Source organism: Macaca nemestrina, chromosome 10 (genome assembly GCF_043159975.1).
Source record: "Macaca nemestrina isolate mMacNem1 chromosome 10, mMacNem.hap1, whole genome shotgun sequence".
In the NCBI taxonomy this organism is placed as follows: domain Eukaryota; kingdom Metazoa; phylum Chordata; class Mammalia; order Primates; family Cercopithecidae; genus Macaca; species Macaca nemestrina.
In genome coordinates this window covers 116,901,763-116,916,426 of record NC_092134.1, presented here as the reverse complement: position 1 = coordinate 116,916,426, position 14,664 = coordinate 116,901,763, and the positions used below count along the sequence as shown (strand labels likewise).

At 35.7% G+C, this 14,664-nt stretch overlaps 3 protein-coding genes across 30 annotated transcripts in view; 1 reads left to right on the top strand and 2 right to left on the bottom strand.

The window, feature by feature from the left end:
* IRAG2 (inositol 1,4,5-triphosphate receptor associated 2) overlaps positions 1 to 14,020 on the top strand; it is a 57,434-nt gene extending 43,414 nt beyond the window's left edge. For 10 of the 12 annotated variants that reach the window (XM_011759074.3, XM_011759073.3, XM_011759070.3 and 7 more), the window contains 8 exons: positions 2,541 to 2,675; positions 6,844 to 6,991; positions 7,867 to 7,910; positions 9,487 to 9,549; positions 9,656 to 9,705; positions 10,007 to 10,108; positions 12,643 to 12,750; positions 13,516 to 14,020. In XM_011759074.3, the coding sequence (XP_011757376.2) occupies positions 2,541 to 2,675; positions 6,844 to 6,991; positions 7,867 to 7,910; positions 9,487 to 9,549; positions 9,656 to 9,705; positions 10,007 to 10,108; positions 12,643 to 12,750; positions 13,516 to 13,759 (894 nt within the window). In that variant the 3' untranslated portion in view covers positions 13,760 to 14,020. Of the gene's footprint in view, positions 1 to 2,540; positions 2,676 to 6,843; positions 6,992 to 7,866; positions 7,911 to 9,486; positions 9,550 to 9,655; positions 9,706 to 10,006; positions 10,109 to 12,642; positions 12,751 to 13,515 lie in introns of those variants that run through there. The other 2 variants (XM_071072037.1, XM_071072038.1) reach the window with 2 other exon arrangements.
* Positions 662 to 1,110, bottom strand: LOC105492128 (small ribosomal subunit protein uS8-like). The gene has a single exon (XM_071072046.1). It carries the CDS (start codon positions 1,078 to 1,080, stop codon positions 688 to 690), a length of 393 nt encoding a protein of 130 aa, XP_070928147.1. The 5' UTR covers positions 1,081 to 1,110; the 3' UTR covers positions 662 to 687.
* Positions 14,021 to 14,108: 88 nt separating the features above from the next.
* Positions 14,109 to 14,664, bottom strand: part of DNAI7 (dynein axonemal intermediate chain 7) — an 81,492-nt gene continuing 80,936 nt past the window's right edge. For all 17 annotated transcript variants that reach the window (XM_071072031.1, XM_071072035.1, XM_071072033.1 and 14 more), the window contains one exon: positions 14,109 to 14,508. In XM_071072031.1, the coding sequence (XP_070928132.1) occupies positions 14,233 to 14,508 (276 nt within the window). In that variant the 3' untranslated portion in view covers positions 14,109 to 14,232. The remainder of the gene's footprint in view (positions 14,509 to 14,664) is intronic.

Sequence of the window (14,664 nt, the reverse complement as noted above, 5' to 3'; positions counted from 1 at the left end):
TAGGTTAAGGACATTTTCTTCTATTTCTAGTTTTCTCTTTTTTTTTTTTTTTTTTTTTTTTGAGACGGAGTCTCGCTCTGTAGCCCAGGCTAGAGTGCAGTGGCCAGATCTCAGCTCACTGCAAGCTCCACCTCCCGGGTTCACGCCATTCTCCGGCCTCAGCCTCCCGAGTAGCTGGGACTACAGGCGCCCGCCACCTCGCCCAGCTAGTTTTTTGTATTTCTTAGTAGAGACGGGGTTTCACCGTGTTAGCCAGGATGGTCTCGATCTCCTGACCTCGTGATCCACCCGTCTCGGCCTCCCAAAGTGCTGGGATTACAGGCTTGAGCCACCGCGCCCGGCCCTATTTCTAGTTTTCTTAATTAGCACTTCAGTGACATAGTAAAAATAATCTGTATGGTTTTTCACACCTTTTTGTTAGTATTCCTAGTTTTTGTGTTTTTTAATCAGAAAAGTGTGTTCAATCTTATCACATGCTTTTTCTGCATCAGTTGAAATGACCATATGGCTTTTGTCCTCCTTTTTGTTAATGTGGTATATTATATTAATTGATTTTCATATGTTAAATCACCCTTATAATATAGAAATAAACCCTACTTGTACATGATGTATAATCCTTTTTTTTTTTTTTTTTTTTTTTTTCAGAGTCCATGAGGCATTTTATTTGTAAATGTATGTATTACATCCCTAGAAAAAGAATCCCAGGATTTTCCCTCCTGTGTGTTTTCGTCTTGCTGCTTCATGGTCCATGATGCCAGCTGAGGTTGTCAGTACAATGAAACCAAACTGGCGGGATGGAAGCAGGTTATTCTGCCATTTTTCTAGATCTTTGAGTTGCACATCAAATCTGGGGCTGATCACTCCACACTTGTTTAGCCTGCCTGTAAGGTTCACAACAATTTTCCCAGCTCTGTGATCATCAATGATTTCAAATTCGCCAATGTAACCATGCTTCATCATCACAGTGAGAAACCGGACGATGACTTTGGAGCACGGCCTAATAAGCACCTGGCGTTTGCCTCTCTTTTCGGCATTGTTGATGCTCTTGAGAGCATCAGCCAGGACATTCATGCGCACCATTGTGGCGGCGCGGAAAGATGGCGGAAAGGGAACGGGTATAATCCTTTTTATGTGCTGTTGAATTCAGTCTACTAGTATTTTGTTGAGAATGTTTACATTAATATTTATCAGAGATACTGGTCTGTAGTTTTTTTTTCTTTAATGTCTTTTTCTGGCTTTGGCATTAAGGTAATGTGGACTTCATGGAATGAGCTTGGAAGTATTCCTCTTCAATTTTTGGGAAGAGTTTTATGAAGACTGGCATTAATTCTTTAAATGTTTGGTAGAATTCCCTAGTGAAGCCATTCAGCCATGGATTTTCTTTTTGGGTGATGTTTGATTACTGATTCAATCTTCTTACTAGTTATGGGCCTGTTCAGATTCTCTATTTCTTCATGGTTTAATCCTGGGTGACCATACTCTGTTTTGCTAACAATTAATATCTGCTCTTTCCTTCCCAACTGGAGGTGGTGGTTTAAACCACTTAAGAAACTGCAGTCTGACAATTGCCATTCTAGTTGGTTAGCAACTCTCTAACTACAACTTATACATATCTGTCTGTTTCAAAAGTGGCTGTCCTTCATTGAACACCAAATGTGCAACAAGCAGTTAGCATCTCTTACCTCTCATAACAGTATTCCTGGAGAGGATATGTGATTGTTCCGATGGGACAGATGAGGAAACAGCAAATCAGAAAGGTTGAATTTTTTTTTAACATTTCTAAAATTATGATGCAATTTATAGTTGGTGGTGCCTAATGGTTTTATTGACAGCCTTTTCTTTCTTAATGATATACAAAAATCATGGTGTCTCTTATAATTCATGTTGTTTTAGATTTGGGAAAGTTTTAGAAACTTGCTCACAATCACATAGGTAATGAGCAGTGTCATGTCTGCTTCCAAATCTGTTATTCACTTAATCCTGCCTGTACTCTGGTGAGAAGGATGTTTATCAGGAAGGGCATCGTATTGTGTAAAGGGCACAGGATTGAGAGGAAAATTCAAAAGGCAATGAATGTATATTCACCTAGCCATCCCAATCATACCTTATCATTCATGGAAGAACAAGCATCGTTGTCAGAGACATTGTTAATTCCAGTATGTTTGGTTACGTTTCTTAAAATTCCAACCTATGCTCCTTATATGATATTCACCTCTTTTATAAGCATAATCTCTTTACCATTGTCAATTAATTGTAGCCCATCCGATTAGCTGTAGAAAGAAAGATGTGGCAAATTTGGGAAGAAAAAAGGGATCAAGAATAGACATGAAAGATTTGTGATCACCTGCATATATCTACCCAGTACCCAACACAGATAATAATATATCAGTATATTCATTATTGGCCTTTGCTGCTGCTTTTCATCTTCCACCAAAATAATTGAGACTAGAATGTCATCCACATTTGCAACTTAGTCAGTGTTAGAATCACTCGCTGAATGCTTGTTTTGGATATTTTTTAATATGCTCTTTTCTGTACAGTCTTTAACATCTGTGTGTGAAGATGACAACCAGGCACAGGAAATCATTAAGAAGCTGGAGAAGAGTATAAAGTTTCTTAGCCAGTGCACAGCACGAGTGGCCAGTAGGGCTGAGATGTTGGGAGCCATCAATCAGGTAACCTGTCTTCATTTCTCTGGTTAGAATGAAATTACAAAAAAGATTGATTTTTCCTGAGACTATGGATTTCTCATTTCTAGGAATAAGTTTTAAAAATACTTTTGTTATATAAGACATATGTGTTTAATATAGAAAAAAATAGAATGTACAAATAAAAAATGTAAAAAAAATCTAATAACATGAGCCAGTGACAATCATAAAAATTTTGTGATATATTCTTCAAGATGTATAGTGTTATATATAGTGTTTATAATCCCTTATATAGTATTATAATCTGCTTTTTATTCATCATATAACATAGGTAACTTTCTGTGTGATATAAATATATACACACATATCACCATTTTATGGTATTCTACTGGTTGAGTAGACATAAATTATTTAACCAATTCTTTGTATTCAATCATTTCAGGATGTTCTTGATATTTTTCTGTTATAAACAATATTACAGTAAATATCCTTGTATATGCATCTGTGTGTACTTGTCCTTAGAGAAGTAGAATTCCAAAATTCCTTTGTCGGCAAACCTGGGGAGGTATGAATTTTTAAAATCTATACCTAAGCAGACTTGTTAAAATATATTTTCTTAAGGAGAAATTTAATTGTGGTGGTAATTTTAGTTTGATCATTTGTTATACATTTTTACAACTTAGCTCCTTTTTAACCCCTCACTAGAGAATACTGTTATTCTTTGTTTCATTTTTACTAAAGTTATATATGCACATAGTTTTTTAAAAGGTCAATCAGCTCTATAAGCCTTACTAATTTTGTATGATCCAGAGAAACAACTTTCAACTCTTTTGTCTTATTTGTTTTGTATTTGCATTCACATTTTTAAATAACATGCTCATGCAGTCATTTAGTGATTTATTTTCAGTTTTAGGTATTATCTGTTGCTCTTCTACTATGAAGATATTTAGTTCTTGTATCAATCTCTGGCCCCTCACACCTTTTCACTGTCCCTCACGCTACTGTTGGCCACCCTGCTTTCCTGGCCAAGCTTATACTCCACAGTTAAACAGTTTTCACTACCTTGCACGACCCCTCAACACTTTTCCCTTTCTTGCTTTGTCTTACTCATTTGGTGAATCTACAAGTAAATCTGCTTCTCCCTCTCATGCCTGCAGAGCTGGAAAATGTCACATTCCCATGCTGACCTGTTTCTCTTTGAATTCATTATCACCAGCCTCAAGTGGGTCCGTGGGGCTTCCCCTCAATCACCCTCCTTCTCTCTTAAACATCAGTTTCCCAGCCTTTCCTTTCTCCTCAAACCACTCTCATGTCTTTCCCCATATTCTCTGTCAAACACAGGTAATGGCTTTGCTTCCAACCTCACTGAGGAAACTGGGACAATCAAAGGAAACTGCCGCAAAGCCTCCCGGCGTGTGAACCCTTACACACTCCCTTGCTCTTGTTCCTGAAGATGCATTGTCTCTAACCCTATCCCCTCTGTAGATGAGAGCCTTCCCCAGTAATTTACTCAGAGTCATGGGACCAAATTCTCCTGACTTTTCTTCTTTTACATTTTCTCCACTCTACTGAACCATTTCTATCAGCACACAAATAATATGTTGTTTTCTAGATGGGAATAATAACACAAAACAAACACAAAATAACCTTTCATCCTTTCTTTTCTGGCCACCACCCTGTTTCTCTGCTCCCATTTACAGCAAACCTCGACAGAATGGTACTCACTGTGTTCAGTCTTCCTCCTCCCATATTCTCTCAAACCCAATCTAAATCAGCCTTTTGCTTCCACAAAGCAGATTTTTCCAAGGTCATTAGTGACCTCCACATTACGAAATTCAGTTTCTCAGTCCTCATCTGGCATGGCTGATGTCTTCCTCTTCCTGGAAACGCTTTCCTCACTTAACTTCCAGACATCACGCCCCCTGGCTTCTCTGTACATCATGCACTGCTCCTTCCAGGCTTCCTGCAGTCCTACCCCTTCTCCTGGACCTCTGAATATTGAAGAGCCGCGGGACTCCACTCGTGCGCATCTGATCTCCATGTGCATGCCATCCCCCTGTGATCCCGTGCAGTCACCTGAGGACTCTCAAATTCTTATGTTTAGCCTAATCCACTCCCCTGAGCTCCAGACCAGGGTATGCTACTGCTGACTCAACAATCCCACTTGGATGTTTTATCACCTCAAACCTAACATTCAAAACTGAAGTGTTCATGGTCCCCCCGCCAAATCTTACCCCATGCATAAGTTCCTTACTTCACTCAAGGGCAGCTCTGTCCTTTTAGTTGCTCAGGCCAAAATAGGGGCAGAGGGAGTTGGAGTAATTCTCAACACCTTTCTCTCTCACTTCACATTAAATCCTACAGAAACCCTATTGGCTGAATTGTCAGAATATATTCAGAATTCAACCACTTATTTCCCTTTCGACTGTTACCATCTTGATCTAAGCCTTCATTCTATTTTGTCCAGATTAATGCAATGGGTTCCTCTATGGTCTCCCTGCTTCCATCCAATTCCAATCCCTCCTCCCAACATAGTCTGTTCTTAATAAAGGAGCCACAGTAATCCTTTTAAAACTTAGATTGTATTACTTTTTGGTTCAGTGTCCTAAAGGTCCTCACTTTACTTGGAGTAAAACCCAATGTCTTACTGTGGTTTGAAAGGATGTGTGGCCAGGTGCAATGGCTCATGCCTGTAATCCCAGCACTTTGGGAGGCTAAGGCAGGCGGATCACGAGGTCAGGAGTTTGAGACCAGCCTGGCCAACATGGCAAAACCTTGTCTATTAAAAATACAAAAATTAGCCAGGCGTGGTGGCACACGCCTGTAATCTCAGCTACTCGGGAGACTGAGGCAGGAGAATCGCTGGAACTTGGGAGGCAGAGGTTGCAGTGAGCCAAGATCGTGCCATTGCATGCCAGCCTGGGCAACAAAAGCAAAACTGTCTGGAAAAAAAAAAAAGGGCAAAAGACTTCAGTAGACATTTCTTCAAAGAAGATATACAAATGGTCAATAAGCAGGTAAAAAGATGCTTATATGTATTAGGAAAATGCAAATCAAAACCACAATGAGATACCACTTCACACCCACTAGGATGTCTATTGTGAAAGAGGAAAGGAAGGAAGGAAGGTGGGAAGGAAGGAAGTAAGGAGGGAGGGAGGAAGCAAAGAAGGAATAGCGTTGGTGAGGATGTGGGGAGACTGCAAACACTGTACGTTGCTGGGAGATGTGAAATGGTTCAGCCACTGTGGAAAACAGTTTGGTGGATCCTTAATAGTTAAACGTAGAATATGTTTACTAATAATATGTTTAAAAGTTTAAGAATATAGTTAAAAGTTAAACATATTAGTTTTGTTTAACTTTTAACTAGAAAGTTTACCTTTTAATATGACTCAGCAATTCCATTCCTAGATGTGTACCCAAAAGAATTAAAAACAGACACTCAGATACTTGTACACAAATATTCACAGGACTATGAACATTCAAATGTTTCACTGGGGGGTACTCCTAATGTCATTAGTTATAGGACTTTTATCTTAGAAAATTAGAATCCCCAGAGAAAAACCTTCCAACTGCCTGCCTTGAGGGTGTAACTCTGGCTGCCAGTGTTTGGAAGCTGGAAGGAGGAATAAGGCTGGATCTCAATATTCAATATGCATATAGATTTTTGCTTAAATCTGTTGTTTTCAGCATGATTGATCCATCATCAGCTATCTGTTCTTTCCCAGTCCACGAACCTCAAGTCAACTCTCTCTAGATATCCACCTATATACAGTCTTTCACCAAAATAGTGGGGGAAATTGCTCTGCTGGCCAGAGCAAGGAAGGGGATCTCTGGACCTAATTTTTTTTTTTTTTTTTAAACACAGACTTTCAACTCTTTCTTCTGTTCACACACCCACCTTCAACCTTACTGAGGTGCAAGGTAGATTGCTTCTAGGCTTTTCTTATTGCCTTTTTTAGGGTTCAGCTTTTCCAGATCTTAGTCATTTGCCACTAGTCCTTCTATCCAGCTTTCAAAGTCTTGTTGTCATATTCTGTTCTGTTTGCCCCTGTAGATGCATGTCTTTTTTTAAAAAAACCATTTATTGCCATTTTAATGGGATTTAGGAATGGAGTGAAGGTAAATGTGTTTAATTGCCATCTTTTAATTCAGAGTAGTATTTTCAATGTAAATGTGCTTGTTTTTCTCCTGCTAGGAAAGCCGGGTCAGTAAAGCAGTTGAAGTGATGATTCAGCATGTAGAAAACTTGAAGAGGATGTATGCCAAAGAGCATGCTGAATTAGAAGAACTGAAACAGGTTCTTCTGCAGAATGAAAGGTCTTTCAATCCTCTTGAAGATGATGGTAATAAAAGTTTATGAAAATAGTATAAGTTGTGTTTTTCTACGTTCTCCTCTTTTTTGCTAAGTCTTATTATGACTTTAGTATAGTAAAACTCTTAGGCTAAGTTTATATTAGAAAAATCACTCATTCTTGTTATTTATATAGCTAAAAGTAAGGTGTCAGAAAACAGGTTGGGGCACATGAAGGATTCTTTGGTAACGACACCAAAAATTTATTAACTCAATTTAGATTACTGAGATGACAGAATATATTTAATCCAACTCATGAAGTTGACCTTAGTGTTCCCCTATTTAGAATACATTCGAATTTTTCCACATGTAAAAAGTAAAGAGAAATAACTGAAATGGGTGCTCCCATTAGCAATGGTTTTGATTCCTCACGGAAGGAATGACCCTGGCACAGTAAGCTGATTGATGAACTGGAAAAGAGAGAAACATATGAGGCCATGGGGAATAACATATGGTTTCTATAAATCTTACAATAGTTTTATTTAACATAAGCAATATGAACTTTTCTGAGCAGAATTCTTATTTCGAGAATCTGTTCCCTGTTCTAGAACAGTAACCTTATTTGATACTCTTCTGAACTGTACTTTTGGATTCCTTTCTCCAGCAGACGCACATGTAGTGCCTACCCTGTGCTAGCTAGGCATTGTGGACATCACAGTGACACAGAGGACTGTATTACATTGGTTAAGATTGTAATTGTTATGAAGCATTAAATGAATGATAAACAGATATTTATATTGCTCGGTAGTCTCTAAAGTCTTAATAAATATTTTCTGAATTTTCCTTTACCTTTAAAGAATTAAAACATTGCTTTAACATAAATGGCATGTGTAATAGCTAAAACGTGTCCATTGTTTTTCCTTTCAGATGACTGCCAAATTAAAAAACGTTCAGCTTCTCTAAACTCCAAGGTAATTAGCAATTCACTTAACAAATGTCTAGCAAACACTTGTAAGATGGTTTTAAAATGTTACTCGAAGCTTCAGGCCTTTATATGTAAATAACCAAATAGTGATTTTAATTCATATAGATGTATTTGTTTATCTAAGTATGCTTTTATACTCTCTGCTATATTTCTGTATCAATTAAGTGTGCCTGGCAGCATGAAGAAAGTCAGTATAACAATGGTTTCTCTCTGTTTTGCAAAACTGAAATTGGAAGTGGGTAACCCAACAATGGCACAGCAGCTTCACAAGATCCTGAGGGACCAGCCTCCTTCTTTCTTGCTGCCTCACTACCCTCAACCCTTGGCTTCTGCCTCAGGGTCTAAAATGGCTACTTCAGATCCAGGCACCAAGCCCCCATCATTACATCATCTCATTCCAAGAAAAAAAAAAGAAGCAATGACAAGTGTTCCCTCTCCCTGTAAAGACACTCCCTAGAAGTCCAAAATAACATTTCTCCTTCCATTCTTTGTTGCGAATGAGACTGGAAAATACAGTTTGTATTTGGGAGGCTTATTACTAAGAAGGAAGAATGTGATACTAAAGGTCACCAGCAGGTTTTGCCACAGTGTAAAAATGAGGGTTTCATAGATATACAGAATTTTTCAATAAGTGATTTTAAAATTATTCCATACAAATCCCTCTCTTTCAGACGAGGGAAGAGAAACACAGAAGTTAAGTGATCAGTTATGATCATGTATTGGTAGGAGCATGATTAGAAACCAAGTTTCCTGGGCCACGATTTCATATTCTTGATGCTCAACTAACCTATGAAATTAAATTAGGGATGATGGTTTAAGAAAATGATTCACATGGAACCCCTTTAGTTTATTTATTACATTTTTAAAAATTTTGTATCCTGATGTACTTATTTAAACCTTAAGAACCACATAATACTTTTCTGTACATAATGCTTTTCTGTACAAATCTCAAGAAACACATTCATTCATTAAAACATGACAATCCTTAAATGTGTTAAATGGAAAAAATGAAACTATGAACAAAAAAGCTATACATGTAGGTGCATATTTATCTCCTCTTGAGTTGGGAGAAATATTTCTAAGCATAGAAGCAATGGTGGCAAAAGAAGAACAGATTTGGCTGGATTAACAATAAAACATTTCTGCCAGAAATATGAAAATTCAATTTAGACAAAATTCAATATAAACAAAATTAATATAGACAAAGGTGGTAAACATAAACAGGTGGTTCTCAGAGAAGATAAACACATGATTATTTAACGTAAAAAAGCAACGTTCAATGTTACTAGAAGTCAAATAATTGCAAACCCAAACAAGAAATCTTATATTTGTTTGATTGGCATAAATTATAATAATCCAACATTGAGTTAGGTGGAATATAAACTGGTAAAATAGTTCTGGAAGACAATTTGGCCACAAGAGGATCCTATGAGATATGTCTACTGTTTAACTCAGCAGTGGTCAAGTGCATGGATGTGCATGTGCAAGGATATTCATTGGTGCTGCATACAATGATAAATTATTGAGAGTTTTCTAAATGTACACTTTCCTCCTTCTGGTAGCCACCTTCTCTTCGAAGAGTGACTATTGCCTCTTTACCCAGAAATATTGGAAATGCAGGAATGGTAAGACAATTCCTAAGTGTTCTTAGTCAAAGGTAAATTCATTTTCATATGACAGAAAATATAAATGTATATTTTATCATTTCTTTTAACATTTGAACTTCTAAAGGTGGCTGGGATGGAAAATAATGATCGATTCAGTAGGAGGTCAAGCAGTTGGTAAGTGTAATTTTATGGTTCCTCTTTGGGAATCTTACTATTTTATACTTGGGCTAAACTAAATGAGTGCTTCAATTAAGTGATATAGTAATATTTGATTTGTACAAAGTATAAACAGAATAATTATGTAAATTGGTATATAATTATGAAGTTTTTTATCATGAAATAGGAAATCTGTGAATGTGCCAAGAAAAAAAAATTAGGACATATAATTTTGTATTTATTTAAGCAGTAGGAAATAAATTGATAATGGCGACAGATGTATTTGATTTGACAAGTGGCTATAATCATCTTTATTTAGGCGTATTTTGGGGTCAAAGCAGAGTGAACACCGTCCCTCATTACCTCGATTTATTAGCACCTATTCCTGGGCAGATGCTGAAGAAGAAAAATGTGAACTAAAGTAGGTGAAGCTCAGTGTGTTTATTAATCTGACATGAACTGGGACATAAACAGTGGGAATCACTTTTATTCCACAGAGATGCAATAATGCTGTATCATTAAAAAGATAATTCATTGTAAAATGCTTTTATAAACTAAAGCACAATAGAAATGTGATTTCTGAATAGTAATATATTCACTCTCATAGCTCTCAGAATGGCAAAGTTTGAGGTCTTAAGTTAGAAAAGACCCTGGAATTTGCCATATTTGTGAAGATAATTTTTTTCCTGTCCAGGTGTCTGTCCATAATGGGGAAAGGTCAATAAAGAGCCACAGAAGTAAAATGTCCATCTATTTATATATATATATTTAAAACATGAGATATATAACATATGTATTATATAACATATAGGCACATATGTAACATGTATGTACATCTACCATTTATGTAAATGAAGAGTAGAGGAATGCTGAATTGCTGTCTCTGTATCTAGCAAACTAAACAAATATACTCCTATAGTGAAAGGTAGAGGGCAAGAAGGAGGGATATGCAGAAATGCTACCTCTAAGTCCTTGGGTGACATTAGAAAAAGTGCCTAACCTTAGTTGGTCTCAGTTTTCATATCTGTTAAAGTGAGGGATCTTAAGGAGATGATTTTATGCTTATTTTATACATTTTCATGAGTGCCTACCATGTGATGAATACTCTGCCTAATTCTAAGGAATATAAAGATGAGCATGACATGGTGCAAACTTCAGATAATCTGTTTTGGTTTCTTTTTTTTTTTCCTTAAAGTCCTGGTTGCCTACTGCATGTGTTACAACTCTTTTCAGATTTAGAGTTAACATAATGAATCTTTTTTGAGCTGGTTGGGAAAAAAAAAAATCAGTTCAAGAGTCTCCTTCAAAAGATTATCTAGTTTTTGCTTTTTGTTAGTATGGTATGATTTCCACTGAGAAGTCTTTGTAAACAAAAGACTGAAACCTTGAGAATCTTATAGAAATGCAATTTATCCTGGCTTTTGGGTCTTGTTTTCTTTAAAAACTAAAGTCTATCATATTTATTTCCTATAGATGTTTGAATGAAAAAAAAAAAGATCTTTGAGACACATTTCCCTTTGGCAATTCTCAGGGTATTATGAGCTTGAGATTTCAAAATTCAAATCCAACTCGGAACTCATCAGCAAATATAGTGGAACAATTACGTTTTGCTTAGGTGGAGGAACACCTCTTAATATGATTTGATTTAAAATGCAGTCAATCAATTGCTATTTCCCAGTTCACTGAATACTAATTTATTTTAACTAACCTTTTATTTTAACTCGTTTTACATTGAGAATATTTTCAAAAACACTTTTTAAATTATTAAGATTTTCAGAGAAAAAAATAAACTCTGATGTTACTCCAAGTTAGCACTGACTGGAAATCATACAGAGAAAGGAATACATTCAATAATAATGAGAAAAGATTTTTACTAATGTTAAATACAATCAAATTTAAAAGGAAGAAATATGGTGTCCACATTTGTTTTATATATACACATACACACACGCACACACACACAGGTGTATGTACATACCCATATATAAAATATATATATACCTATGAATATTATACATATATAATATATACATATTTTTATACATAATATATACTACATATACACATATAATATATATTCTATATTATAAGCTTTGAATAGTATATATTAATATGTGAACATATTATATATGTAAATGTGTATGTATATATTATATATAAATATGTCTATATATAGTATATATTTATATATACTGTACTCCAGTATAGCAACAGAGTCACTCTCTCTTAAATATATATTATACATATATTTATATATAATATATGCACACATATAAAAAATATAAATGTGTTATGTAGTATATAAAAATGAGTATAAATATGTATTATATAAATACATATATGCATAATGTACAATATAAATGTGTATATAATCTATAAATGTGTATATAGAATATATATATATATATTTTAAGAGACAAGAGTCTGACTCTGTTGCTTAGGCTGGGGTGCAGTGGTGCAACCATAGCTCACTACAGCCTCCAACTCCAGGGCTCAAGCAATCGCTGGAATCCTGAGATCCTTGGGAGGAGTCCCCTTCCTTGGCCTCCCAAAGTGCTGAGATTAAAGTGTTTAATAAAGTATGGTTAAACATGCGCATATATATATGCATGCAGACAAAGAAATCATAGTAATAACATTGGTTAATGATGAGTGGTGAGACTAACTTCAGAATGTTCTTTTTAAATTTCCCCTTTTTGTATATACTTGGCTAATATTCTAACTTTCTACACATTTATTATTTTTCTAAATAGAGGAACTTATTTTTAATTAAATTTCTATAAAAGGTTTACGTTATAAATCTGGTGATTTGATTTTTAGAGTTAGATAATCAAGTTTCCCTAAAACAGAACATTTGTTTGTCTCTTGAGTTACAGTAAGATTTACCAATATTTTATGAATAATTATAGCATATTATCCTTAGTTTCAAATATTAAAAACAATATTTATTTACAGAACTAAAGATGACTCAGAGCCACCTGGAGAAGAAATAGTAGAAAGGACAAGGAAGCCAAGTCTTTCTGAAAAGAAAACTAATCCATCCAAGTGGGATCTCTCTTCAGTGTAAGCTATCTACTTGATAAATTCTACCATTTCAGTGGAATGGGAAAGGGTGAGGCAGGGCTGACAGTATTCATCTTAACCAAATTACTGAGAGACTTACCAAATTGTTATATTTCAGACGAACAACAAACTTTGTATGTCTAGTTATCCTTGAACCTATGTTACCTATTTTGAGAGAGAGACTACATTCACATAACTTCTACTGTAATATATTGTTATAAATTATTCTATTTTATGTTATTGTTCATCTTTTACTGTGCTTAATTTATAAATTCAATTTTATTATAGGCATGTATCCATAGGAAAAAACAGTATATGCTAGGTTTAGTACTATTTTCGGCTTCAGGCATCCATTGGCAGTCTTGGAGCCTATCCCACAAGAACAAAGGGGGACTACTGTACACACACATAAGTACATACACAGACATCCACTCTACCCAGCAAAGAACATTTTGTTTCCACTGTAGGAGTATGTTGCCTTACCTTACTGAAAGAATGAGATACTTGTATGTACTTGTTAGAAGATATGCCCACATCACGTAATTTTCAGATTCTCATCATAGCACATCATTTCTTTAATCCTAATAGTTACAAAGGGTGGGAGGCAAATTGTTTCCAAAACTAAAATGATAAATCATAATATGCAGATTAAAAGGCAGTTCTGTGGGTATGGAGGACAGATCACCTGATTGGTGGTGTTAGCAAAAGGAATGTTTCTAATGACAAATTACCAATTATCAAATTCTGTTTGTGTTTTCCTTATAGTTATGACACAATAGCTTCCTGGGCAACAAATCTCAAGTCCTCCATCAGAAAGGCTAATAAGGCCCTCTGGCTTTCTATTGCATTCATTGTACTGTTTGCAGCTTTGATGAGCTTCCTCACAGGCCGATTTTTCCAGAAGTCTGTGGATGCTGCTCCCACACAGCAAGAGGACTCATGGACGTCTCTAGAACATATCTTGTGGCCATTTACCAGACTCCGACACAATGGGCCACCACCAGTGTGACAGCAGGACATCCTAATATATGGATCTTGATTTTTAAGTTTCAGTATCTGAACTTCGTAAATTAGTAACTTTTAGCTGGGAAAGTATAGCATGAAAGCAGAGGTTCTCAGAATGACTGTAAGATAGCTTACATTTCCTCTTTTTGCCTTTATCTCCCCAACTAAAATACAACAGGGAAGAAGTCTGCCTATGATCTTTGAATGAGCTTTTATTATATATTGTTTGTTAAAGTTTATTGAAATAAAGAATCATTTAAATCTTCATAGAGTGAAAGTTGAAATTCTTAACAGGCCAAGTATTCAAAGGAAAAAAAGCCATACTGTGTTTAAAATAAAACTTGAGTAGAAAATGCTGATTACAAAATTTTAATAGTTGATGTGAAATGTATTCATTCACTCATTACATTCTGTTGCAGAAATACCTGTCTTCACCATGCTTGGTTCTTCATACTGAATACAGTTTGTAAGTGGAGGTTAGGAGTAGCTGAGCAATCTGGTAGAGAGCAGCATGTGGCACACAGAGTTGACAAACTGACAGTTGGAACTCCTGACTTTCTCCATTGCTTCTTTAGAAGCAAAATCCCTCACCATGTGATATAAAGTAGAATGAAACTCAGTTTCTTCTTTAAGTGCTTCAGAAAATGCCTCACTCTCTTCCTTGATCTTGAGTCTTTGTGCTCTGTCACCACTAAACATTAAAAGGGCCCAATTAGGATTCTCAGTACATTCTTCAGGAAGGTGTTCCCTCACCTAAAAATAAAAAAATAAAGGAAATTCAAGCAACTTGTTAATAATTTCTCTTCTATTCAGTATTTTGATAGCACATTATTATTTAAAGGGCTCAATTTATCCCCTAAAATTGCAAAGGTTAAAAGAAACAGTCTATATGTTCCATTACTGGGTTTT